This window comes from Sitophilus oryzae, unplaced genomic scaffold (genome assembly GCF_002938485.1).
Source record: "Sitophilus oryzae breed Bouriz unplaced genomic scaffold, Soryzae_2.0 scaffold_1494_pilon_pilon, whole genome shotgun sequence".
NCBI lineage: Eukaryota > Metazoa > Arthropoda > Insecta > Coleoptera > Curculionidae > Sitophilus > Sitophilus oryzae.
In genome coordinates this window covers 4,407,364-4,434,376 of record NW_022146163.1, presented here as the reverse complement: position 1 = coordinate 4,434,376, position 27,013 = coordinate 4,407,364, and the positions used below count along the sequence as shown (strand labels likewise).

Genomic DNA, 27,013 nt, shown 5'->3' with positions numbered 1-27,013 from the left:
ATATATATATATATATATATATATATATATATATATATATATATATATATATATATATATATATATATATATATATATAATGTATTCATAATTAAATACAAATATACGATTTTAAATCGGACAATATTGTAACAAAAATATAAACATTACTTCTTATAATATACATAATATATTATATTCACAAAATTATATTATAAAACAAATAAACAAACTTTAACAAATATGGTAAATATTTTAGGTAAATAAAACGAGATGTTGTATTACCACAGAACAGTACTTACTTTTGAAATGACGATGTTTAAATTCTTTTATTCTCACACATTTTGCCAGTGTAGACCCATTTTAAATGCTAATTTTGGTCTTTTATATAAAATGAAACAATTATACATTAATAGTTTATTAATAGTTAAGAAATATGGAAAAATAAAACACGGCAAACAGCTGATCATGCTGTTTATCGACAGTATTGACACTGTTGACCGCGTCCAATTCCCCTACTATAGAAAATACTATAACAACAGAGCGGCGTTGTCAGATTTTAAAATTAATCCTAACGGCTGATGAAAAATGACGAAATTTACAAATATTTCAAGTTTATTTTTCTTGTAATCTTGACTGAATCTTAATAAGTACTAAATAAAATTATAAATGTCGAAATTTTGAAAAGTAGTAAGCTAATTATATTATTATTTTCTTAAGATTTCCCCAAAGTATACGTATACAAAATTAAAAATAAACAAAAGCGGAGAAATACTGGGCAACATACCAAACAATAACAATAGGATGTTGGCATTCGCATAAAATGTAAACAGTTCCCCTGTGGTTATTTCATAGGTAAAGGAAATAAATTTAGATTGAAATGTCTGTCAAAATTTTGGGTCGCGACAGTTGTACGCGATCGCTGCTAAAGCAGTTGCTAAGAACAACCGCAAAATAATTTTCTCTTGTCAAAGTCAGAATCTCCAAAAATTATAAAATCTTTCAAAATTTAAACTGCTCTCATTGAAAAAATTCCGAGAAGTGTTTAAAGCGTCCATTTTCCAATGTAATTATTGCTATCTTGTGAGTTTAATTTTTATTAATTTCTTGTATGCAACACACTGTATTTTATTTATAAAATTAAAAGAAAATAATAATAAATTTGAATAAATACTACTTGGCGATATAATTCCGGAAAAAGCCGAACCGCTCCGAAATTTTCAAAAGCTTTGGGTCGCGACCGTTGCAAGAATAGCGCCAAATAATTGGGCACTTTCCAATCTAAAGTTATTTCATTTATCTATGAGTTATTTCTCTGAATATTTTTTAACAGTCTTTTATTTTAAATACAGTCGAGGATAAGTAAAAAATAAATGGCTAAAAATATAAAGGAAATTTTATTTTTTCATATCTCGTCATATTGAATAGATTTCAGTTAAAACATTAACAAAGAATTTACCTAGACAAAAATATATTCGTCGAGTTAAGATGAAATTTAAATATCACATGCAATCTAGAGTAGCATAAATCTATGTACAGTTACTTAACAAATATAAACCTTAGAAAGGTAATCTTACTTTACCTTACACTGAAGGAGGATGTTAAATCCACGAACATAAAAATAACATGATATAAAAATAATATAGCTATTTATAACCTTTAATTTTGCGGATAAAACACAATAAAATGATATTTATTCACTAAGATGAGGGGGTATGCAAAGCTACGTGGAGAGCTTGCCGTAGGTCGGGCGAGAGGGTTTCCACCACTGATTGGAAAAAGGTTTCGTTCGATTGAACTTGTCTGACGATGTTTAGCATTCTTGATCCTTCGGGCGAACTTGGTTCGATGGCGTCTCTGTGAAACGCTTCGGCTATGATGTGTATTATTTTCGGTATAAATGCATTATTTGGTCCTGCAACAATAGATAAATGTAGGAATTAAGAAAAATAAATTATACAGGACGTATCAAAAAGTTTGCGACAGTTGTTTAGTGTTTTTTAATGTTGTCACCTGTATGTATGTTTGTACAGGGTGTACCAGTTTGGTTGAAATCATACGGTATCTCTGTTATTAGTGAAGATAGAAGGATGCGGGTTGCACAAACTTGTACTACTTTTTTGAAGATGTTGTAAACAAAATTTTCATAGCTACAGGGTCTTTTTGAAAATTTTGCAATTCGGGACACCCCCCGTATCTCTGTTATTGTGAAAGGTATCGAGAAGGTAAAAGCTGTTTATTGTAGAACTTTTTTCGTAGAACACAGTGACGTAGTCTATTTTTCTACGAAAACAATATTTGGAGGATATGAACTGTTTTTTTAAATGTATATTTATAAATTATATGATCAGGCTTACCATAAGCTTATCAAAAATATACAGGGTGGTCCGAACTGTATTCCGGAAACTTCGGCAAAATATTCTGCAGATAAAAATAAGTAAAAAAGTTTGTATAAATGTATGTCCTAAAATGGCTTAGTTTGGGAGATACAGGGTGTAGAAGTTTCATTTTTATTTCGATTTTTTCCAAATAATTTTTGTAGTAACGTCAATATTTGGATGAATATTGGTGTCTGGGAGTTTTTTCACATGGGGGTCATTTTGATGTCAATATGACTCCTACTAGTAGAGGGCACCACCTACATATTTTTTAACTGGTTTGAATAGTAATAACTTTTCGTCCATACCTGTATAAAACTAGTGCGTAAAAAATATTTATTTACGACGTTTTTTACGAAAAATAGGTCCCTTGGTAAAAATCGCTACGATTAATGGTTCTCGAGATATTTGGAATCGAAATTATCAATACCTGTCATCATTGACACAAAATAAACATGTTGACTAAATAGTTATTAGACTGAAGTCATAAATTTGAAATGTTTTTGTGCCAAAAGTTCAACAGAAACTGTTTTATCATCATTTTTTGCAGAAAAATTTATGATTAATTTAAAAAAATAAAAATTTCCCAAATTAATTATTTCAGTAAAAAATAACTATCTATATTTTTCGTCAATAATGACATGTATTGACTATTTCCATTCTAAATATCTTGAGAACGGTTGCTCGTAGCGATTTTTACAAAGAGATATTTTTTACGTAAAAAGTCACAGAGATGTATATTTTCTCCATCAGTAGTTTTATACAGGTACGGACAAAAAGTTATTACGCTTCAAAACAGTTAAAACACATATAGGTGGCGCCCTCTACAAATAGGAGTCATATTGAAAAAATGAAATTTCAAATTTCTCATGTCAAAATACTCCCAGACACCAATTTTCATACAAATATTGACGTTACTTTAGAAATTATTTGGAAAAAATCGAAATAAAAATGAAACTTCTACACCCTGTATCTCTGAAACTAAGCATTTTAGGACATACATTTATACGAACTTTTTTACTTATTTTAATCTGCAGAATATGCTGCCGAAGTTTCCGGAATACAGTTCGGACCATCCTATATATATCAATCTATATTTGTTTTCACTATTTACTGCAATATTTACGTTTCATTAAAAGATCATTTTTATTAGTAGGCCAGGATCGATAATAATTATACTAATAATTTTATAATAAAATACTAACTAAAGAATTATTAAAAGTATACTGCTATCTGACTTGTGTTTTATTTTGGGAGCCACTAATAAATTCTTCATATCATATTGGGGAAACTTAACTCTCTACCGCTATTTGTAAATCTTGGAAGCTACCGTACTGGAACTTTTGGATATTCCTTTAGGTAATTTACGCGAAATATACTTTTAGCAAGATGGGGCTCCCCCTCACAACTTTGAAACTATTAGAATTTTGTTAAATGACTATTTCCCAAATCAATGAATTGGGACCAATGGTTATAGCCTCTCTGATCCCCGGATTTGTCCTTTCTTGATTTCTGTATTTAGGGATTTTTGAAATATGAAATATATTGTGGTAATTACAACAATGTCTAAGACCTGCAAAATGCTATCAGGCAAGCTTTTAGATATTTACAAATCCATGTCGTTATAAAAAAAATCGTTATGAAAAAAAAGAAGAAAAATATATTTAGCGATTCAGTGGTAACAGTTTCAATGTAAAATATTTTAGTCCCAAATAAAATTTTAATATCTGCAATATCTGCATGAGTATTTTAATAAATTCCATTTTGATTATTTTGTTATCTATCACGGCCTACTAATAAGAAAATTATATCTTTTAAATATTGCAGTGTAGTGAAAATAAATATAGTGATATATATTTTTGAAAAGCTCGTAGCAAGACGGATCATATGATTTATAAATATACAGGGTGTTCCATTTAAAAAAACATAACTTTAGATCATATTTTCAAAAATATGATCTAAAGATCTTGTGTTTTTTAAAATACTAAGATCTTGTGTTTTTTTAAATACTCAAGTGCCTATTTGTTTTTAACAATGTATGTGTTATTACATAACTAAATATTGTCTTATCATATAGAATTGATTTTTTCTAATTAGGTAGTTAACACTAGACTTATTAGGACATCAACCTTTAGTTTTAATCATCTGCTTATAATGCCACAGATTATACAGATTATAAACTTTGTTTTTTCTTTATTGTTTTTCGTGGTTCCAATTTTCGGAATCGGGCACTAGTTAGGTTACTAGTTTGCGCACATAGCATGCCCACTTATGGCCTCTAAAATTGTGCACAGCGCCTGACCGGCACAGTTATTAGAGAGATATCGGAAAACCGAATAGCGTCATGCAGTATTTACGCATACCTTATCAAAATAAAAACACTAAATCACTACAATACACCAAAACACTTTTACTTTTACACTGGACGCGCGTTTCGCTAACCATGTTAGCATCATCAGCAGATGATTATAAACTCAGTTTATAATCATGTGCTTGTGGTGATTTAGTGTTTTTATTTTGCTGTTTAACACCAAAGGTTCCAACCCTCAACTGTAATCGCATACCTTATCATGGTTACGATATGCGCGAGTCAATTTTTAACGCAACACCCGCTAATAACGTTACCGCCTGATGTAATTTGCGTATCAATTACACGAAGCGCTATTTCTAAATAACGTTTAAAAATTGCTTAAATGGACATGTGCGGGGATTTGACAACCGGGACCGGCCGGCGAGATCTTTTATTTTAGGTTATGTTTGAATTGTTTTGAGTTATTACTTTAGTTTTATTAGGTAATTTGATATTTAAGTAGCTGGGATTAGTTTTAATTAAATAAATATGGCCCAAAATATGGATTCCACCTCTTCCAATATTAAAGAACATATAAAGAGGCTTAGGTTTACAGCAGATGACGACTTAGCCATTCTAAGAGAATTTGTTGCTTGTTGCCCTAAACCCACTGGCAGACGTTGAACAATAAAGCACTGGAAATAAGCACTTTACCCCTTTAGTTTTAAAATACCTAGTAAACAAAACAATTTCAAGGTTTTAAATTCAAAGTTAGGTTAAGTTTAAATAGCGGACGCGAAGCGAACAGAATTATTTCCGATCCGATAACTATAAATGAAGAGAGTTTATACCACCTCACGTAAAGGAAATAACACCTGGCCTTATTAACGTCCATGCACGCTATTAGGTTTAGCGATATCTCTCTATTATGCTGTTTATTGTTATTTTACGTGAGGTTTTGCGCACAGAAAATTTTACTCGTTTGCACATCGTCATAAAAAACAATTTTCGTACGACTAATTAAGGATAACATTTTTATCTGTATACTTATAGAATACCTAATCTGTGATAATGCTAACAACACCAAAGGTTCGAACCCTCAACTGTAATCAAAATGTAACACTTACCAATAACCGCCTGATTATTTTGCTCTATAAGATCGCACATATAGCCGTACACGTGCACTGCCTCGTCCGAGTCCTCCAACACGGGCAACCACGAGAACCAAATGGGTATCAGCTCGTTGAGATTGATTTGTGAACTGTTGTACTTCATGATTTTCGTGACGGCCGATATCGCGTTCTCTGTCGCGTTGATATTTTTGCTATCTTTCGCTTCCGGATCGCTGATGACCTCGACAAGTGACGGTACTATTTTGGCCAATTCCCCTGCAAATTGATCCCCTCCGAACTGTGCCAACACGCCCCAACCGTAGGCGGCCGCTTGTCGCACGTCGCAGCTCTTATCTCTGACGTAAACAGCGAGCGGTTCCAGGAAGCAGGCCTGGTACTTGGAGCAGGCGGGGCCGGTGAACTCGATGACGTCGTCGAAGACGCAAATGCCCCACTGTCGGTCGGCCCAGCTTCGGTTCGGCGCGAGGAGGTTGACGAAATGGTTCATGATCTGGTCGAAGAAGGGTATAAAGTTCTCGCGATACACCTCAAATAACGAGTGTACGACGTCAGCTATTTTGGTTAGAACGTAAATGTCATCTGATTCTTCGTCTTCTAGTTGTTCTTGCACCTCCTGAAAATTAAAAAAAAGGTTTTTATTATTATATTGGTTCTAATCCGGTGTTTTAGCATATTTTCATCATCATAAACAATTAGTTATTGGATAGCTCGAGTGAAAATTTGCTCGAGTACTCGATTATTGAAATAACCGATATCGCTCGATTATGAATGACCGATGCAAGTTACGAGTTACGAGCGACGAACGCATGCGGTCTTATTGAGCGAATTTGGTTCATACATTGCAGATTGGCAATATTTTCACAGCATTTTTGGTAAAATATCTTCAAATAAATATTGTTCTTTTGATTGGGACCGCATTGTTAAATATAGGACTATACAATATTATCTGTTACGTAACTGTGTGATAAAATGCTTCGATGCATGATCAAGCGAACTACTCGTCGCTTGTCGCTTGCAACTATCATCGAAAGAACATGCGTCCTGCGCACGCAGCTTACTGCTTGGCGCTACGAGTACAAGCGACGGCGAAAAACCGAATAATTAAGCCGAAAAATAAGAATTTAAATACAAGCGAAATTTCGCTCGAGCGACCGCTCGATTATTGAAATCGCTTGAAACTCGAGTACTCGATTATTAAAATTTCATCGTTTTTTCCCGTCACTATAAATAATCAATCTTCATCAAATCAATCAAATAAATTATTTCAAAAATGACGGATCATATTTCAATACGATTGGAGCGACAGAACGATAAACTACACACGGACGCAGACGCGTATGAACTGGACTTAAGGTTATCGAGACGTGTCAAACTCTTGCAAAATTATAGGTTATTATTTGTGTCAAAATTACGTCAAATAAATAGCGTTCTGGGGAAAATTATTATTTGCGAAATGCTTTTCCATTATGGTTTGAGTTATAGTTTTCCATTTTTTTGGTTATGGTTAGTGTTTATTAATGATAAGTGGATAAAAAATTGAGGGAAAAGTGAGTGTAGGCTCAAAGAGTTGTATTAGCTACCAATAAAGTTTGTATACCGTCTCGTATATTGTACTAAAAACTGGAGTAGTTGTAAAATAAAGACCATAACACGATAAGTCTACCGGGTGTGTCTAAAAAGTGGCTCACTCCTATAACTATTATATTTTTTTCAGATAAAAAAATGAGATTTGGTACGTTAGTATATGACATAAACTAGGATTGATTGACGTATTCAATTGTTTTTGGCCACTTCCTGTTTCACCGGAAATGACTATAACTTTTGATTTTTAAATATATATCATATGTCAACTTTTGAAATTTTCGCATATGGTTTATTTGAAATTGTAACATGCGGTTCGTAACGACAATTTGACTCGAAATACCAAGTGTGTGGTACCAAGTTTTTTGTAAAAAATGCTTTATCCAAATATGCTAATGAGTCACCCTTGTTCCATTTGAAAAAATTTAGATATGATTAAAAATACCTTTTTGGCATCTTCTAACTGGCCAGGACATGGCACGAAAAACATTAGACGACGAAATATATTTTTCCAAGGCTCCTTTATTAAAAATTAGTGTTTTTAACCATAGCACTTTCGATTGAAATTTAAAATACGATTTTTTATAAGCGAAAAAGTTGACATATGATGTGTCATTCTATTCAGAGTGTCATTTTCAATCGAATAAAGTAAAAATGTACCGAGGGTGCCATTTAAAATCAAAAGTTGTAGTCATTTCTTTTGAAACAGGAAGTGACCAAAAACAATTGAGTACTTCAAACAATCTTAATTTATGTCAAATAGTAACATACCAAATCTCGTTTTTTTTATCTGAAAAAATAAAAAAGTTATAGGGGTGACCCACTTTTTAGACACACAGGTATAAATAATAATAAATTTTAGTACTGTAAAGAGATAAGATGAAAAGGCACTGGTTTAAAAAATTGTAAAGTCTTTAAAAAGTAAGCTGTAAAATAATAACATTACACGATAGGTAAATGATAATAGATTTTAGTACCGTAGAGAGATAGGATCGGTAGTTGCGCATTTGCGACTGCGGCATTAGATGATGCAATAGTCTTCTTTCCTGCATCAGACTGTATAATTCTTACCTCATCATAGTCTTCATCCAAATGCTTCTTGTGCCTATCGTTAGCCCTGTCGAAATGTTCCGTCATAAGTTTGTCAATAATCCTCAATATTTCCGTCATGTATTCCTGGTTCAAGTAGGACGAACCCAGTTTCTGGATACACCTGGCCAACGAATCCAACATGATGAGCAGCACCTCGCTCTCCGGTTCCGTGTCGATGGCTCTGAGCAGCTCGGGGCAGATGTAACGCCACATTTCGTTGACGAGGGCGGGCCCCTTGCAGATGGCGCACTCCAACAGCCAAGGCAGCGACTCGGAGGCGGCGTTGCGCACGCCGTCGTGGAAGTAGAACTTGAGCATGGGCACCATCAGTGTGACGGTCTCTTCGACGTAGGGGGCGAAGCCGTCCTTCAGTTCTCGCGCGTAGCAGACCAACATCATACACGCTGCCGCTTTGTCTTCTAAGCCTGTAAACCGCGATATATTAAGTGGAAATTGATTCTAGAAGAACACTGAGATAGAGATAGTGTCAAAGATAAGTTTATCGCACAACACTGTGTCACAGATAAGTCCACAATATATGAGTTTTCTTAATTATTGATTTTATTTGGTTTAGTTGGTTTGGTTGACATTTAAAAATTTAACCTACTGTATTTAAACGCTGGTATCTGTGAAATTTCAATTTTAAAAAATAAATGACCAAGAAATACTCTTTTCCGGATGAATTGAAAAAAAAAACTGTATTTGTAAAATTTCATTCTTTTCCACTTTTGCATTATTTCCACTTAGTGTATCAATACATAACCGCCTAGGAGGAATATGTATTTTCTCAGTGTTTAACAAAAAAATACGCGTATTGATACTTAGGCCCGGTTGTACCAAAAAGTTCACCGACAGATCAACTGTGAACGACGATCAAAGCAAAAAATGCGTTGTATCAAGCCTGAACGCCGTTCAAATTGCCCGGTCTGGCCCGGTCAACTGAACGGTGACATTAAGCGGTTCAAGCGTCGTTCAGGGGTAGACATAACCTTACATTATTTGACATATTCCGTTTTTCGTTGTTTTGATGATCGTTTTGTTATTAAGATTTTTCGTAATGGATCCTTTATTAGGTGAATTAACTGACGACGAAGATTTTTTAGAATTAGTTGGACAACATGAACGGTTAAGGAGACCACAAACAGTATGATTTCAACCAAACAATTTCGAAAAATGGATGGAACGACGTGAATTTTAAGAAAAGAGTTCGGCTTGCTAAACCTATTGTGAATTATTTAATAGAGGAAATTTCCGGTTTAATTACATCCAAAACAAACAAGTTTAATTATGTATATTTACTGTATCTTACTTAAGCTTTTATTTTTAGAAATCATGCTTTAACACCAGCTGACATGGTGTTTATCACATTACGGTTCTTAGCAACAGGATGTTTCTACAAAGTGTTGGTGATACCAGTGGTGTAGACAAGTCTACTACGAGCCGCGTGATTACAAAAGTAACTAGAGCTATAGCATCTTTAAGCAAGGACTTTAATAAAATGCCAATGGGAGTGGAAGAGAGAAATTCAAAAGCACAAGGATTTTATAATATTTGTCGCTGTCCAAGATGCATAGGAGCAGTTGATTGTACACATGCGAAGATACAATCTCCTGGAGGGACAAATGCAGAGAATTACCGCAATAGGAAAGGATTTTTTTCATTTAATGTCCAAGCAATTTGTGACAGCGATTTGAAAATATCTAACATTGTGTGTAGATGGCCTGGTGCCATGATTCAATTATATTTAGAAATTCTAGAGTAAAGGCTGAGTTCGAAAATGGAGTATATGGAAATAATTTATTACTAGGGGACAGTGGGTATGGAGTAAAACCGTACCTAATAACCCCTTTGGCGAATCCAACAACGAGGGCTGGAAACTTATTTAACGAAGCTCAGATAAGAACAAGAAACCCAATAGAAAGGTATTTTGGTGTACTAAAAAGAAGATTTCCTATATTAGCGACAGGAATTCGTTTAAATGTTGAGAAAGTAGAAGCAATAGTGGTTTCCGTTGCTGTTCTTCATAACATAGCATGTCAGTTTGCAGATCCAACACCATTAGTAACTGATGAAATTGAAGCGGAAATAAACATTGGAAATAATATAGGAGAACATGTTCCAATTGACTTGTGTGGTATAAATAATAGTTTTAGGTATAGTTTAATTAATGAATATTTTGAATCACTGTAAATATGTGATTTTACGATATAGAATATATTTATCCAAAAAAATCCTTTATGGGTTTTTCGCCACTGCACTGCAAGAAAAATCTACAAAATGAAATAGTTATTTTTGGTAAACACTTCTGCGTTAAACCTGAACGGACGCTGCTTAAAAAAAATTATGCTATTTTAAATAGTTTTTTTTCTTGATTCTTTATATTTTTTGCTTCCGACGACGGAAAGAGAAAACTTTCCGAAACGTTAAGCATTTTTTTCTTTGTTAGGCAAATTTTTATAACTGTAAACACAACTTCTGACAAGCAGCGTCCGTTCAGGTTTAACGCAGAAGTGTTTACCAAAAATAACTATTTTATTTTGTAGATTTTTCTTGCAGTGCAGTGGCGAAAAACCCATAAAGGATTTTTTTGGATAGATGAATCCGCCACATAGGTATAGACATTTTTTATAGAATATATTGCTGAGTATTAATTATTTACATCTAGAACTAATTATTTACGTCTAGAAAATGTTTCAATATTATTTTACTAAAACATTCTTAAAATGTCTTAATGTTTCAAAGTCAAAATAACTTATTAATTAATTAAATTGTGATTATAATTACCACAAAATAAATTACCATTACATACTGTTGTGTATATTTTGATTTTTGTTTACGTTTTTCATCAAATGTATGATTTTTTAATGGTAAAAACTAATAAACTGATTTGTCTGAAAAATATTAAAATTTGTTTATATAAAATATTTTATTGTATGTATAGGATTATTTTTATATTTTTGACAATTCTGATTATAAGTAGATAATTAAATAACAATAATTAATAAATGGTATTACATTAATACAATTCAGTATACTTGTTGTTTGTACTAGATATGTAATATGTAAAAGAAATAAAACGATATAATATGTATGCATATCTTCAAAATTCATATATTAAGTGTTAAGTGTTTATATAATATTTTTTAATAATTATATATTTACAGAGTATTTATTGGTCAATTATTTTTTTTATTAGTTCCTTGCTATATTTTAAAAATTGAATTCTCTCATCATGCTCCCTTTCTTGCTGCCTCATAAAGGCTTCATGCTTTTCCTGAATTTGAGACATTTTTAAATTGTGCTGCTCTAGGAAACATTTCTTTTGAAGCTCAGCGAGTTCAATTTTTGAACTACTCCAATCTGTTAATTTTTTTGTTAAACCAGGTTTGCTTCTGGAATTTTCCTTATTTTCTGTAAATACAGTAATGTACATATATCATAGACAAATTAAAACTTAATTTATTAGAAAATTTTTACCTTTTTTTGCACTTGGACAAAGTTGAATTGACTTGGGAGTTTTTAACATATCAGAATCGGTCAGCCGCAAACACGTATTAAAAAGTCGTATTTTATGGCAACAGAAAGGAAAAAAGGTACCATAATTTATATTTTGGGAAAACCCGCCAATCAATAAAACAAACTTTTAAAAGCATTTACGCCAACTTATATAAAAACTCCAAAAGTTACTGTGAAGTGAAATTCAATACCAACATAAGAAACTAAATATTGATCGACGTTCTACTGAACGCGAGTTGGTGCAACGCAATCCAAGTTCAACTTTGACCAACAGATCAGTTGAACTCTCGTTCAATTTATTTTGGTACAACCGGCCCTTAAATAACTGAATACGTTAATAAGAGATAATGAACTACTCTAGATCATATATACTTACGTGGATAAATCAACGCCATAAGTTTAGCATTAAAAAATATGTCTCCAACATCACGACATGCCATTACCGACATGTTAAACCTTCTTTATTGCACTTATGAAACGTTCAATAGGTTTGCCTATGTCAAGAACCTTAGTTTGCACCCATGCGCATTAAAAGTTGCACGTATTTCCAAAATAATCACAATTTTATACGGTTTATAAAGTACAAATTTTACATTGTTATAGAAACCAACTTTTCATTGTCATCATATTGTCATAATCTTATTTCCATTGTGTAACGACGCTTGTTTTTTTGCGTTTTTTATTTTAAAAATTGTAATAATTACTCTTTTATCGACCATTTTATATAGCCAAGGATGCAAGTGTATTCAGTGAGAAGTTAATTTTAAGTTTGTGAAACTATATTTCTTTTTTTTTTCGTTGGACTTTCTAAATACTCGTAAAAATGACTAGAAAGTGTTTAGTATGTGAAAGTTCTAATATAAAGATTCCCGAATTATCTTTTCATATGCAAGTAAAGTATTCAGTTGTTCTTTTATTTATATTAAGCCACATGCAAACTTTCTGGTTAGATTTCCTAAGAATACTGATATTCGTACGGAGTGGCTAAATGTATTTTTTATATAATTTAATTTTTACGACAACATTCAATTTATTGTTCAATAAGCATTTTACAAATTAAATTTTTAAAATTAATGTTTAAATTTGGCGCGCGGACGATAGGTCCTCGACAAGGATAGATAGAGTAGAAGCACCGCGTGTGCAACAAAAAAAGAAGATATGGAAGTCGTTGATGTTTGCGACAGTTTCCATAGCGATTTACTTATCCACGTAATATATATGATCTAGGTGTACTACGGACTAATTACAGGACAAATATCGGTAACGCTGATTAACATGAAAGTTGCTATAGAATTTCCGAAATCAATTGGAAATATTAATACTCTTAATGCCACCTGACCAGACGATACCGACAAACAAAGTGCCGAAATTAAGAGTCCCACCCTATGCCAACTGACTTCGGTAAAACTATACAATTAGTGTCCTCCATTCACGCAGTTGTGCAGCTCTGAACTGTTCAAGAACGCGATACTCTCACTCCATTCAATTGAGTCATAAAGTTCCAGAACTGTTCCGCGCCATATGGAGGCACCAGGCTATCGCGCACAGTTCCTTTCAGAACCGTTCTCAAGTAGCCCAGGGGCGTAAAGCTCGGAACTTGAAGTTCGCGAATGGAGGACAGAAAATGCTGCCGGATCTACTGTCATTCATTTAATTAAAATAAATGTAAGGCAATGTAGATTTATGAATAAATTAATAGTTAGAATGAATCTAAATATTTCCTTCTCGGATTGATGACCTTTTTAGTAACATATTTACAATTTGATCCTCTAAACATACTTTTGACAGCACCAGCATTGAATACCAGCTGTCAAGAGACCGTCTTCAACTTGAACTTGAATTAAAACAAAAAACTGCTGAAAAAACAGTTATAACAATTACCAAAGGTCAGAGGACTAAGCATTTAAAGGGAAATTAAAACAACTTTCATTGCACGTCATCAATGACAACATGGTGGTCGTATAGTGATGTGCAACCAAAGTTATTTTAATTTCCCTTTTTTATATGATTCATGGTTATAAATTATTTTAGGCTTTGATTATGGAAAACGTCACCTGTCGATAAAATAACGTGGTACATGCTGTAGTCAGTAGTCAAGCCTCAAAACCTTTTTCCAGAAGGCGAAAGAAAAACGAAATGGCGTTATTTTGCCAGGAGCGCGCATGAGCAGTATAACGGAAAACGTAAGGATAAGGTATAACGAATTAAAAATGCAGAGGGCTTAAAAACTCTCTTATTATAACATAGATGCTCATCATGACACTTTAACTATCAAAGTTGTCAAAATAACGCCTCCCTTAATAGTGCATATTGTTGTAATAACTCTCAAATACAGATCGTAGATCTATACTGTCAGTGCATTCCTATACATACCAGCTGTACGTATTCCAAAGTTCTTCTGTTCGCCAAGCGAAACGAATTGCCAGTCGTCTTCCTGACCTTCCATGCCAGCCATTTCGTCGCTGTCCAACAACGCAACGTCAGGTTTCATTGCTGCCGTTCTCATAACCGGGCCCATCACCAATGGTAAGTATGGTTCGAAATTTTTACCAAGAACCTGCGTGAGTGATAAAGAACAAAATTAATTTAAAGAAGTTTTACATTCCTTTCGGAATGGGTATCCTCCAACGGTCTAAGACACTCGAAAAAGTTCCCCAGAACTTACGACCGAGAAAAATCAAAGGTTTTCTTTAATTTAAGTAAAAACAATCTTCGGATTGTCACGGGATTTCTAACAGGACACTGCCTCCTCAACGAACACCTCAGTAGGCTGAAGCTGAGAAACAACGGCGAATGCAGATTTTGTGGGGAAAATGGGGAAACACCAGAACACCTTATCACTGAGTGCGTCGAGGCGACGACCATTCGTGCCATGAACTTTGGTACGTCTGATGTCGAGGATGGAGAGCTGGCCTCTGTGGAGTCGTCTCAGATACTGGCTTTTGTTAAAGCCCTGAGACTGTATGATGAGTTATAACTCGTTATAACTCAAGAAAGGGGAACACAATAGATCTATAAGGTCACGGTGATTAACTCCCCTCCTAAACAATCTAAACATACTACATTCCTTTCTTTTTTTGAAGTGCAAGGTCGTGACACATTCAAGGCAGTGAAGAATTCAAAAAAATTCAAGGCTGTGACACACAAGACGCGTCGGAAAAAGTAGTAACGATTGGAGGTTAAGAGGGAGCGTCGTAACTCAAGTGCGCCTATGTACGCCCTCTATGTGCGCTAGTGGGCTGAAACTATAAATGCAGATAGGGTTCGAATAGCCCCATCTGTTCATGATATTTTGACGACGTTTCGTGCAATACGAAACCCCATCATCAATGAATTTCGTATGTCGATAGATTGGACCAAGACCGACTTAACCGTGTACGATACGTGTTCAAAGTTGATGTTATTGTTTCTTTGTGTCACTGTTGCAGTTAGTTTTGACGTAAGAAATGTGTCAAAAGTTGATGTCGTCCGATCGCGACCAAATTTGGTAAGTAGGCTATGTGAGCGACGGTGCACACGGTCCCACCCTGCAAAATTTGATACGATGTTTCGTTTACATCTTTATTAGGGTGGGACTAACGATTTGATATTGATGAAAAATGTGGATCGATTTCGGCATAATTGGGGACGGGCTACAGGATGACGCCCTCGACGTTTCGAACCGATGCCTCTAAATGGACGAAATCATCAGAATGTTTCTCTTAGTTATGGGTCGATTGAAACCAAACTCGGCACATGAATAGAAGTACCAGAATGGAGTCCTCAGACGGACAGACAGACAGACAATAGTAAGAAGTTAAGTTTCACTTCAAATATGCGCACATAGTGCTCACACAATTTTTTAGTTTAAATTAAATCTTTATGGCGTCTCTAAAATTTCTTTGATCCTCAAATAGTTTCTTCATTTAAATTTTATAAAAATTGTGTCTTAACTTGAAAGAAATAAACACACCATATTAACATTTGTGTATATTTTTAACACAAATTTTCTTGAGGGGAATCCCAAACCGTACTTTTTTCTTCAAATGACGAAAAACTTTTGCATTTTTAACTAGTCTATTTTGGATAAACCGGATTTCAGATTAAAGGGATAGTACTACAATTACTGTATCTACATATATATAAAACTTACTTTACAGATTCTAGACCAGGCAGATATTAAATAACTAGTTTGAGGATCGTCATCGGGTAATTCAAATCCATTACCATACGTTTTGAGTAGCATGTCCATCACTTGAGTTGCATCAGCACTGAATTTTTCTGGACCCACCGCTATACCAATTAAAGTAACACATTCTATAGCTTTACCTAAAAAAAATCACCATAACATCATTTGTAATTATATTAAGTGACGTCGCAATTTTTAGGCGCCTAACGCCTGTTTAAAGTAGTGAAAAATATAAAATTCAGGCATTTTTTAATGTTAAGGATATTTTTTGATTGCTGGAATATATAATAATAAATTAAAATATAGTAAAAGATGAGATTAGTACCTCTAAGCAATTTATATTCTTCTTTATTAGCGTTTTCAATGATATATTTTAGACAAGGCATCAACCGATCGTAGTATGTGATAAATTCGTTTTCCGCAGTGTCTGCTACACTGGCAATGGTCGTTACTACTTGTTCTAGAACTAATTTGGTGCCCTTTTCTATCAACTCCTTCACTTTGATAGTGAGGATTCCTTCCAGTTTGGCCATTAGAGGTTCTAGGTATTGGCTCAAGATGTATTTTGGACAGTCCTCAGCAAAATTGACCAAGGCGGCACCTACAATCATGAAGTAATGTTTTGTAAGAAAAAAACGTGAACAGGTAGTGTTAGACTGGCGTACCAGCATGAGCTTGTACCCTTGGGTTGGCGTTATCGTCTAATAACATTAGTAAGCCTGGAACTACGCGATCGTGAAATTTCTTTTCGAAAAGGGGTGCAAAATCAGTAGACATTTGGCCAATGGCGTTACAAGCTGCGTAACGTACCTGCAAAAATTACATAAAAAATTGTCTAAAAAGAATAATATACAGAGTGTAAATTAACTATTAGAACTTATCCACCTACTATGAGATATTAGATACTCTAATTCAGCAAAATTATCAGATGGACAATAATTGAAATAGTTGGCTATACTAATTTTGCTCGTTTGGTTGGCAATAAATTTTAAAAAATCGAATACTGATCGGCTATTAGACGCCATTTTTTTTGGCTGTAACAAATGAGTCATCAGCTGGTCATCTTTGTAGTGAACTTTGTATAAACTTTATTACAACGGTGATTAGTCGTTCAGCTTTCCAGAGTAAAAGCCGCAGCGATAAAAAAGAGCCACGAGTTACGTTCATAGGAAAATAAACAGTTCACTCTCACCTTTTTAGCGTTTTTTTTTATTGAATTGGATAATTATTTTTCTGATATTATATCGTCGGCTTTATGACGAAAAGGCGTATCTCGATTTTTGCTACTTTTCAGGAGAGCAATTTAAAGAAAATCACTTACTTTATTTGGCCAATAAATGTAAAGTCTTTAATTTTTTAATAGTGTTTTTGTATTAACACTTAAATGGAGACATTGAGGAAACGTTCTGAAGATAAATTGTGCGTAAATTCTAATAAATAATTTCTTTTTAGTTGTTTAATAGAGATAGCCCTTTTTGTTATAATAATAATAAATTTATTTTTCTGAATGAATAGTATACATACGCCCATGTAAAATAAATTTAAAAATGATGGTAAAGTGTTCTTAATAAGGAAAAAAAAATACAATATTCACATTATGGAATACATACATACAGAAAAAATCTGAAAATCGCCAAAAAATCAGAAACAACTATTTTTAAATACTTTTATTCGCGTTGGATTAGATCAACTGAAAACAAAGACAATTTTCATTCCAGAAGCAAAGACAATAATCAATTAAAATACACTTATCTAGCTTATTTTAATAATATTGTTTTTTCTACAAAAATACATTTTTTTAACTAATATATTTTTAGTAATTATTCAGTTAATTGAGGGCATTAATACAAGGCATTTAAACTCACGGTCCATTTAATAAAAACCAAACTAAACAAAAACAAAACATGTTTCTTCATTCGTGCCTTTTTGATACAAATAACTGTGGACTAACAGTTTCTGTTTTCCCTGTTCAATCATAACAAATTCGACTTCCATTCTACGTGTTTATGCAGGATGATGATAGGCACAATAAATAAAATTTTCCAAAAATTGACAGGGATGACAATGCCAATGGCCTGACAATGATAATGAGATAAAAATTATTGTATTTTTCGGGCAAGTTTTTGGTTCGCTAAAATGTTCTTAGGGAAATTATAATTTCGGGAATTTTTCCATCAGGGCAATTTTCGTTTCGTTGTTTTGCTTTCGATGAATTTTTCTTCGGCCATTTATTCTCGGACAATCTTTTGCATACCCGATACAGCTATGTATGAGTCTAGCTAGTCTATGAGTCTAGCTCAGCTCTAGTCTATGAGTCTAGCTCATTCTAATAATGGTTTTTGGCAAAAAACAGACTCAAAATCACACTATAAAAGAGAACTGCTGCCATGATAGAAGTTTTATTTTGTCCCAAGCAACCATCAGAAAATAATTAGGTAGAATGGTGTGATTTTCTCTTGCATGCATTTTCATAACTTAAAACAAAAGGACCTATCTCAAATTCCATCTTTCTTGTAGTATAACAATAATTGGTATAACAATTGATATAACAAAGAGCCCTATCTCAAAATACGTCTCTTTGTCATAACGAAGAATTGTAGTATTTGAGATGGGGCAAATTTTTAAACGAATATAAAATGAAAAAGGTACAATATTGAGATGGGCAAATTCGCTATGTTAAAATATGACCCATTGGGCATGTCATGACGTTGACATCTCAAAATCGCCAAAAATCGAGATACGCCTTTTCGTCATAAAGCCGACGATATGTACTTGATATGTGCTATACGCCGATACTGGTTTTGTACCTTTTGTTAACGTTTTAATACCTTTTTTTGTAATTAAATAGTATGATACACCATAGGCGCAGTCAAAACATTTATCTCTTTTCAAGCGGTCATGTTAAGAAAAATATATGCCACGGCACTGTTTGGTGGCTGCAGGGGTGTACATTTTTTAAATGGTAGGTACACCCTATACCGGGTGTTGCTTCGTCGAGCGGGACATAGGAAATCCCATGTAAATTTTAATGGGGTCAATTATTGGCTTCCCAAATTATTTTAGAGAATAATTCTATTTAGGTTTATTGAAGAGCACTAAAATCCACATTCAAAAGAATAACTTTAGATATTTTTGATTAGCCCGTTTACGAGTTATCGCCGATTTCTTTTTAAATATTTCTCCTTTCTTATGGCCCTGTAGTTACTTATGAGCACCAGTCAAGGTAAAAGATAACTGTCAAATGAAGTTGTCATTTCAGAAATTTATCTATTTAGTGCTTTATTATTTTTATTAAAAACTCTACTTACATCAAAAATATTAGCCATGAATTACACTACGGAAGAAAAAGTATTGATGATTAAATGGTATTATCAAGGAAATAGTTATCAAAAGGTGTCGGACATGTTTGCTGCTCTGTATCCGAATAGACCGATACCTGGCAAATCTACAATCGCAAGGAATATCCAGAGATTTGAGACCAAAGGTACCCTAATAAATAACTGCAGATGTGAAGCAAGGCAGGAACAATGAGAAGATGCAAGAAATGATACCGACTTGGAAGTTTTATTGTGCGTGGAAGAAAACGATGGAAAGATCAGCACAAGGAAACTTGAGGATGAAATAGGAATAGATCACACTACAGCGTTTCGAATTTTGAAACGACATAAATACTATTCTTTCAAATATGAAAAGCACCAAGAGCTACGAGATGGGGACGAAATACGGCGGCAGGCGTTTTGTTTTTTTATGATGGAAAGAGCAAACACGGATGGGGAATTTTTAAAAAACATATGTTTCACTGACGAATGCACGTTTACCTTAAATAACGAACCCAATGTTCAAAATTATCGATATTGGAACAAAGAAAACCAACACAGGTTTGTCGAAACAAGGACGCAATATCCACAGAAAGTAAATGTTTGGGCAGGGATATTCGGACACAATATTATCGGGCCATTATTTCTTACGCGAAATTTAAATGCAGAATATTATTTGGAACTACTCGAAAATCATATTTTACCTGCTTTACAAGATGCCGCTAGGGAAAATCAGGAAGTTTGGTACCAAATGGATGGCAGTCCGGCACATAGTACCCTGGCTGTTCGGGAATATTTAGACAATAGTTTTAACGGAAACTATTGTCTAAATATTCCCGAACTATTGGCCTAAATCATACAGTAAATTGGCCAGCAAGATCTCCTGATATTTCGCCAAATGATTTCTTTCTCTGGGGCCATTTAAAAAACAGGATATACAAGGATAAAAAATACCCAAATCTAGACGAGTTAAAAAATGCTATTTCTGCCGAATGCAATAGAATTTCAGTTTACCAACTAGCGAATGTAAAGGTGCGTATTCATTATCCGAACGAACGAATGAAAGTGCGGTATATTTAGACGGGGACTCGTTTCGAGTCGGTACATCAAAGGCGTTCGCGTCCGGTCTTTTCGTGCGGTTCTATCGTACGCGGTCCCCGTCCATACCATTAGCGAACATTCGTTCGTTCGTTCGGATAATGAATACGCACCTTAAGAAGATAATTTTATGATCGCCTGGCATATTATCTAGCAGTCGATGGAGGAATATTTGAACATCTTAAATCCTAAAGTTCTAACAATTTAATAGTACCTAAATTAATAAGTTATTGAATATTGTAATAATACTATAATTAATCTTGTAATTGATTACTTTATTTTACTTTAATTCATATTAATTTGTATTTATAAATATATCTTTAAGATTTCCGATGTAGGAATGAATTTTCAATAATAATAAAGCACTAAATAAAATTTTTTGCGAATAAAGTATTTTAGCATCAGTACCAATCACAAATCCTCTAATACAGTTTTGCCAACTACTTCAATCATTGCTGATCTTTCTGTATGTTTTACACGCTTATTAATACATTAAATTTACGATTACTCATTGATGATTATGATAATATATAATATTCATTTATTTCATAGCATTAATATATTTGGACTACTCTTACCCTTGGATGCGGATCTTGCAAATAACGCAAAACGCCCTCCATTACTCCAGGCACACCGTCCATAATTTGTTGTAACATAGATTCCATATGCTTATGACATCCTTCTCCTATTGCACTGATCGCCATCAAGGCGGCATGGCGTTGTTTCCAATCAGGATTTCCCAACATTCTTGGGATGTTCACAGTTACCAATGGAAGAATGACTTTTCCACCTAAAAATAGTAAAACATCCTAAATTATATTCAATATAAACAATGATATATAACAAGCAATATACAGGGTGCGTCTCAAAAGCAGCCCACCACTGTAACTTTTTTATTTTGCAGATTAAAAAACGAGATTTGGTATCTTATTATACGAGATAAAGTAGGATTAATTCACGTATTCAATTGTTTTTGGTCACTTCCTGTTTCACCGGAAATTACTACAAATTTTGATTTTTAAATGGCACCCTCGGTATATTTTACTTTATTTGATAGAAAATGACGCTTGGAATAGAATGACATATCATATGTCAAACCTTTGACATTTTCGCTTAATAAAAAATTGTATTTTAAATTTCAATCTAGAGTGGCTCCATGGCTATGTTAAAAACATTAATTCTTAATCAAGGAGCCTTGGAAAAATAGATTTGATCATCTAATATTTTTAGTGTCTTGTCATGGCCAGTTAGAAAATGCCCAAATCGTACTTTTAATCATATCTTTTTTTCAATGTTACTTTTTTTTGCAAATGGAACAAGGGTGGCTCATTAGCATTTTTGGAAAAAGCATTTTTTTACGAATAATTTGGTACCACACACTTGGTATTTTGAATCAAAAAAAATTTCATTACGAACCGCAAGTTATAATTTCAAATAAACCATATGCGAAAATGTCAAAAGTTGACATATGATATGTCATTCTGTTCAGAATGTCATTTTCTATCGAATAAAGTGAAAAAATACCGTGGGTGTCATTTAAAAATCAAAAGTTGTAGTCGTTTCAGGTAAAACAGGCAGTGGCCAAAAACAACTGAATACGTCCAATCAATCCTGATTTATGTCATATAATAACATACCAAATCTCGTTTTTTTGTCTGAAAAAATAAAAAAGTTATAGAGGTGAGCCACTTTTGAGACGCACCCGGTATAATAACATATTCATTCAGAAATCACTGTATTCAAAATATCTTTATTGTTTATCAAACAAAAGAGTAGAAGTTGTGAATAAAGATGACTGCCAACAAATGTCACTGTCATATATTTTTTCCTTGAACAGACTTGGAACAGACTTTAAGTACATAACAAGTAAGTATTTATATTTACCCAATCCACATGCCAAACGATCTAAAGCTGCTTCAGCTACTACATTGTTACAGTCGTTATCTTCGTCCAACAGTTCGTCGGATGCAGCCCAGTTCTCTTCCTCCTCCAAGTCGGCCATAAATTGTAAAATTAGAGGGACCAGATCCTCCATGTATTTCCTGGCGTTCTTCCTCACCATGGCTGGAACGGTCTCCGCCAGCGTTACCATTACTTCTAATGCCAAAGCTCTCCAGCTGTCCAAAGAACCGGTATCGCTGAATACTTTCATGCACATTTCGTAAATATTTAGCAGCTGCGGTCTTAGGTATTTTGGGGTATTTTCAGCCAAATCTATCAAGACCTGGAAATGAATATTAACACTTAAACTTCGTTCAGAACATAGATAAAGGAGGCAAGTTTAGATTAGAATGCTCTGCTTGCTGCCAAAACTTATAACTGTTTTGGAGCGCATACGTTGTAGGGCGCTGCTATAGCGGTTAGGTTAGGTTAGGTACAACCGCAAACGGAAATAATTTTCTCTTTTCAAAGGGAGAATTTTCAAAAATTATAAAATCTTTCAAAATTTAAACCGCCCTCATTGAAAAAAGACAGAAAAGTGTTGAAATCCTCCATTTTCAAAGTAATTATTGCTATCTTGTGAGTTTAATTTAAATTTTATTTACTCAAACCAGTGATAATTGTGAAAAAGTGGTATTATAAACTGAAAAAGTTGTGTGAACTGCGAATTGCAAAAACCATCGTGGATCGTGGCATAACGTCGCCGTCGGTTTACAAGGTTACATAGTTATTTCATAGATGTTCTTATATAAAATAAAGTTTTTTAAAATAGGAAAAGAAAATAATAAATTTGAATACATATTTGGCCACATAATTCCGGAAAAAGCCTAACAGCTCCGAAATTATCAAAAGCTTTGGAGAGCGACTGTTGTAAGAATAGCGCCAAATTGTATTTACATTTACATAAAAAGATAAACTTTTAATTTTTTTCACTAATACCTCAAAATTTGCTTATTTATTATATTTATTTTTTTAAATTAAAATAAATTAAATTAAATAATTAATTAATTTAATTAATTCGATACTAAATACAAGTAATATTTAGGATAAAAACCACTCGAAATTTGTCCATTCTTTTTAATTGACGCATATATTTACGAATACTGAAAGGCAATGAAACAATAACCTTAAATTATAGTTTTGATCAATTGTTCATAGATGGCGCAATATTAGTTTTCCATATTAAAGTTGGTAAAGAAATATCGTTTTATTGAAAAAAGTATGGCTGTAGATCCTTTTTTAGTCAAAATCAAGAGACGCAATTAAAATTTGCGGTGAATGATTGAAAATTTTGATTATAAACTATGTGCATAACTTTGACCGCGAATAACTTTTAAAGGAATGTTTTTATGGAAAAAACCAAAGAGACCTTTTCTTTTGAGCGTAAAATTTTGTATTAGAATATGTCCTTGTCGAAGCTGTAGGTGTATTTGCTTTAGATAAAAAATTTGCGAGATAAAAAATTAAATGTAAAAGGTCAGAAAATCCCATGTTATTTAAATGGGAAAAGTATCATGATTTCGGCACGGTTTAAATTAAAAATTTAGAGCTTGTTTACGTTGGATAATTTTTTTTAGACCAAAAACTAAAACTTCAGAGGGCGGCACCAAAAAAAATATCAACTTGGGAAATAACGGACACCCTACTGAACAGTCTTCAGTCTTTGTTATTTTTGGAGGTATAAAAAGTTACAAAAAGGTATAGGGATATACGTTACCTTTAATAAAGTGTCATCATCTTGATGTTGAATACTTTCGGCAATAACCATCAGCATAGGTCCCAGTAGGTCAGCGAAATGTTTTAGGATCTGCGTTTCTTTGTCGTTGATCAGTATGAAAGCGCCCACCGCTCTGACGGCCTGGACTCGAACCTCGTACCCTTCGGTCGCCTGTAAACTTTGTATCAGCATTTGTTTGATTAGATCGAGATAGTTGTTTTGTTGGTTTCCGAACACGCCCGGAACGCTAGTGAACATAGCTAGGGCGGCTTCCTTGAGAACTGGATTCGTATCATTGGCACAATGGAATAGGAACTATAAAAAATATTAAAAAATAAATAAAATATTTTAATTACTTTTAAATTTGAAATATATTAACAATGGCGTAGTAAAATAGTTGATAGTGTTCAATTTTGGTTGCAATTGAGGGGTAAAAAATAAAAGTGGGTTTCATTAAAGAACCATATGTCTAAATTTTAAGGATTTTGTAGAATGTAGAATAAATTTTAAATTTCAATAACAGCTACCTAAATTGTAATATACCCTTATAGCCTGATATTTAATTACAATAACTATTGTATGTTAAACCAAAGTAAAATTTGTTTCGATTCGAAAAGTTATACAGGATGAGACAAAATTAATACTGAGGCTGCCATTTAAAAATCAAAAGTTATAGTCATTTCCGGTGAAAGAGGAAATGACCAAAAGCAACTGAATACGTCAAACAATCCTAATTTATGTCATAGAACATACCAAGTCTCGGTTTTTTTATCTTTTTTTATCTGAAAAAATAAAAATGTTATAGGGGTGAGCCACTTTTGAGACACACCCGGTATATATAATTTTAAAGCGAGTTTAATCTTGAACATTATACACCGTTTATTGTTGTATGTTATCTATGAAAAAATCATCTTTAAACGATACCAACGCGGTTCATAAAACCGTGCTTCCATTAGTAAACAGAGTTTTCAATTTTTCTTCTTCTAGATACAATTTTTTTAACTATATTAAGTAACACCTGTTTTTTTTATTGGAAATCCGCAAACGGCCAAGTTTTCAATCCAAACAAATTATTTTAATATAAAACAACCATAAAAATATTATTTTTATAGTTTGTTCCTAAAATGTATTACTCTATTCACCTATTACACTTTTTAAAAATATAATTTTAAGATAAGCCCCGTAGCGAAGTTGTTATCAGACAAAAATTAAAAATTTACTCTTAGAAATTTAATTAATTTTTTATCAATTAGCAAGGCAATGAAATGATTCACTGTTTATTTTTATTTTGTTTTTATTTATTTTTAGTTTGTTGTCAATGAGTGCACACTTGAACAAATAATAAAAATATAAAATGAAGAAATTAATCAAACATATTATCTCATAGGTGACCTAAATAATATATCTAGCATCAATTTAAATTACAGAATATTTGGCCAGCTGCTTTTATAAAACGTGTAATGCCTGAAAATCATAATGAAATAAATTTTAAATATGAGATGGTTAAAAATAAACACTGTGCTTAAAATATTTAAAAATTCCTTTAAACCTGAATTACATACTTTTGAAATTATTTTCACTTTAATCAAAATAAAGATTTTTAGATGAAGATATCTCTATATCTGTCATGGAAATTATCAAAAAAATCTAATTTCATATAAATAAATCAATAAATTATATTAAGTTAAAAAAATGCCAGGATTTATTTTATTTATAAGGACTCTAGAATGTTCTTTGTAGTATTTATTATGACTGTACTAAAGCATCCATTTTTATTGATAACATCACTAATTTCGGTTTTAGCTGGGTACAAAATTCATCACGATATTTTTAATAAAGATACAGAAAGACAAAGTTACCAATTAAAATATAATTTCATGTTTTTTTTTAAGTAGAAAAATCTATATCATACCAAATTTATAATTTTTATTCTTAATCATTGATTTTATTCTAAATTCTAAATTCAACTTACTTGCAAAAATTCAGGCCACTGGTTATTTCCATCATCATCTATTAAATTCCTAGCTACTTCTGCTACAACTTCACAAACTTTGTGACGTAGCTGATCCGTTTGTGCTTGCTGTACAGCTAGTAGGACTTGTTCTTTTAGCTGAACCTGGCTTTCTGGCGGTAACTTTGGATAGAAATCCATAAATTCATTTGAGAAGACCCTTCGAAGCAGAACTGCTGATATTTGTCTTGCATCTTCAGCCAAGGTGGCATTGTGAATAGCTCCCAATAAGTAACTAACTTTACTTTCGATAGGTAGGTTTGAATAAGCTTCCTAAACAAAGGACAAATTGTTAATAGTAAGTGGGAAAACTATAAATATACTTTTGGCGCCTTTTTTTGTTTGATACATTGAAATACCCTAATAAAAGGGTTCAGTTACATATTCAAAAAAAGGGCAAGAATTTTAAACTCGGAATTATGCACTACAATAGGGATTATTAATAACGAGACTTCTATTTTTTTTTGAAAGACACGCTTTGACACCGCATACACGTTGTAGAAAGACAATATTAAAACCAAAAAGTGACATTAAACTGCGATGCCGCGAAATACTTTTAAAATCTTAATAATCTTCAATTAATATACACCAGATTTACTCACTTCAGCTTGTGTTCTAATATTATTATCGGTGGATAAAAGTGTTGTCAATATTTGGTAAAATTGTTCTTGATCGGCCGCCATGGCGCCTTGTACTTAAAGAACGATTTGACAATTTCAACTTCAACAGGCTACCAACTGAAAAAAATGAAATAGCTACTGATTAAACCAAGATTGAACAAAAAATGTAACT

At 33.0% G+C, this 27,013-nt stretch overlaps 1 protein-coding gene across 1 annotated transcript; it reads right to left on the bottom strand.

Annotated features, from left to right (window-relative positions):
* Positions 1-1,363: 1,363 nt before the first annotated feature.
* On the bottom strand, positions 1,364-26,904 carry LOC115877527 (importin-5). Its single transcript, XM_030893752.1, has 12 exons — positions 26,824-26,904; positions 26,183-26,494; positions 24,211-24,525; positions 22,437-22,776; positions 21,131-21,342; positions 16,803-16,947; positions 16,463-16,738; positions 16,102-16,277; positions 14,343-14,526; positions 8,433-8,878; positions 5,775-6,393; positions 1,364-1,894 (listed from the first exon to the last, which is right to left on the bottom strand). Exons 1-12 carry the CDS (start codon positions 26,902-26,904, stop codon positions 1,680-1,682), a joined length of 3,321 nt encoding a protein of 1,106 aa, XP_030749612.1. The 3' UTR covers positions 1,364-1,679.
* Between the last annotated feature and the right edge of the window lie 109 nt (positions 26,905-27,013).

Excerpts from the sequence above, each read along its gene's own strand:
- LOC115877527 (XM_030893752.1), bottom strand. The coding sequence starts at position 26,904 with ATGGCGGCCGATCAAGAACAATTTTACCAAATATTGACAACACTTTTA. Across the intron at positions 26,495-26,823 it reads ATATTAGAACACAAGCTGAA|GAAGCTTATTCAAACCTACC; the intron begins GTGAGTAAATCT and ends TCCTTTGTTTAG. Across the intron at positions 8,879-14,342 it reads CTTTGGAATACGTACAGCTG|GCTTAGAAGACAAAGCGGCA; the intron begins GTATGTATAGGA and ends CGCGGTTTACAG.